We start from the raw sequence: 802 nt of genomic DNA on the forward strand, positions 1-802 counted from the left end.
TATTATACACACACACATACACACTGTTTTCCATCCCAGGCTTCAGATGAGGGCTTCTTCCTGCTTTGCCCTGGTGTGTAACTCTTTCTTGCGGCCGACTGAGTGTCAGTGCTGCCAGTCCCTCACTGCCCCTTTGGAGACACCATGTCCAACACCTCCTCCTGTTCCTCCTCGGGGGAAACCAGCCCTGATGACACACCCCGAGGTGGGGGCACCATTCGTGTCTACCTCCCCAACAAGCAGCGGACGGTGGTGAGGGTTAATTTATTGGAGTCTGATTTGTTTAAAATGCCTTTTATTGTTGTTAGCAAACATGGAATTGCTAATATAACCTGTGTATGTATATATTTGTAATCAGAGGTTGTGTGTTTGTGATCATACATTGATAGCACTGTGTGATCATGTGTTCAGGTAAATGTTCGGCCTGGGCAAACTGTCTATGATAGTCTAGATAAAGCCCTAAAAGTCAGAGGCCTAAGCCAGGATTGCTGTGCTGTCTTTCGCCTTCTTGAAGGGTAGGTGTGCCTAAGAATTTGGCTCTTAAAATGACAAAATCTCTCCTTAGTAAGTTTATACTCGGTTGTTTTGACTGTGTTCTTCTTTTGGCCAGCCGGAAGAGACTTACAGAATGGGACACTGACATCACACCCCTCGTAGGGGAAGAGCTTCTGGTAGAAGTGCTGGATGATGTTCCTCTTACCATGCACAACTTCGTAAGTGTACTTGCACAACAGACTCATGTGCTTTGTCCAAATACCCACACTTGCGGTCTTGGCCACTTGAGAGCGCGTGCGCGCGACAG

General features: G+C 47.3%; 1 protein-coding gene across 1 annotated transcript in view; it reads left to right on the forward strand.

Moving 5' to 3' along the window:
- Nucleotides 1-802, forward strand: part of LOC107673380 (serine/threonine-protein kinase A-Raf-like) — a 14,000-nt gene that overhangs the window by 1,786 nt on the left and 11,412 nt on the right. Inside the window, exons 2-4 of the mRNA XM_016466935.1 lie at nucleotides 40-252; nucleotides 412-515; nucleotides 611-713. Of these exons, the coding sequence (XP_016322421.1) occupies nucleotides 145-252; nucleotides 412-515; nucleotides 611-713 (315 nt within the window). The 5' untranslated portion in view covers nucleotides 40-144. The remainder of the gene's footprint in view (nucleotides 1-39; nucleotides 253-411; nucleotides 516-610; nucleotides 714-802) is intronic.

Source organism: Sinocyclocheilus anshuiensis, unplaced genomic scaffold (genome assembly GCF_001515605.1).
Source record: "Sinocyclocheilus anshuiensis isolate Anshui unplaced genomic scaffold, SAMN03320099.WGS_v1.1 scaffold508, whole genome shotgun sequence".
In the NCBI taxonomy this organism is placed as follows: Eukaryota; Metazoa; Chordata; class Actinopteri; order Cypriniformes; family Cyprinidae; genus Sinocyclocheilus; species Sinocyclocheilus anshuiensis.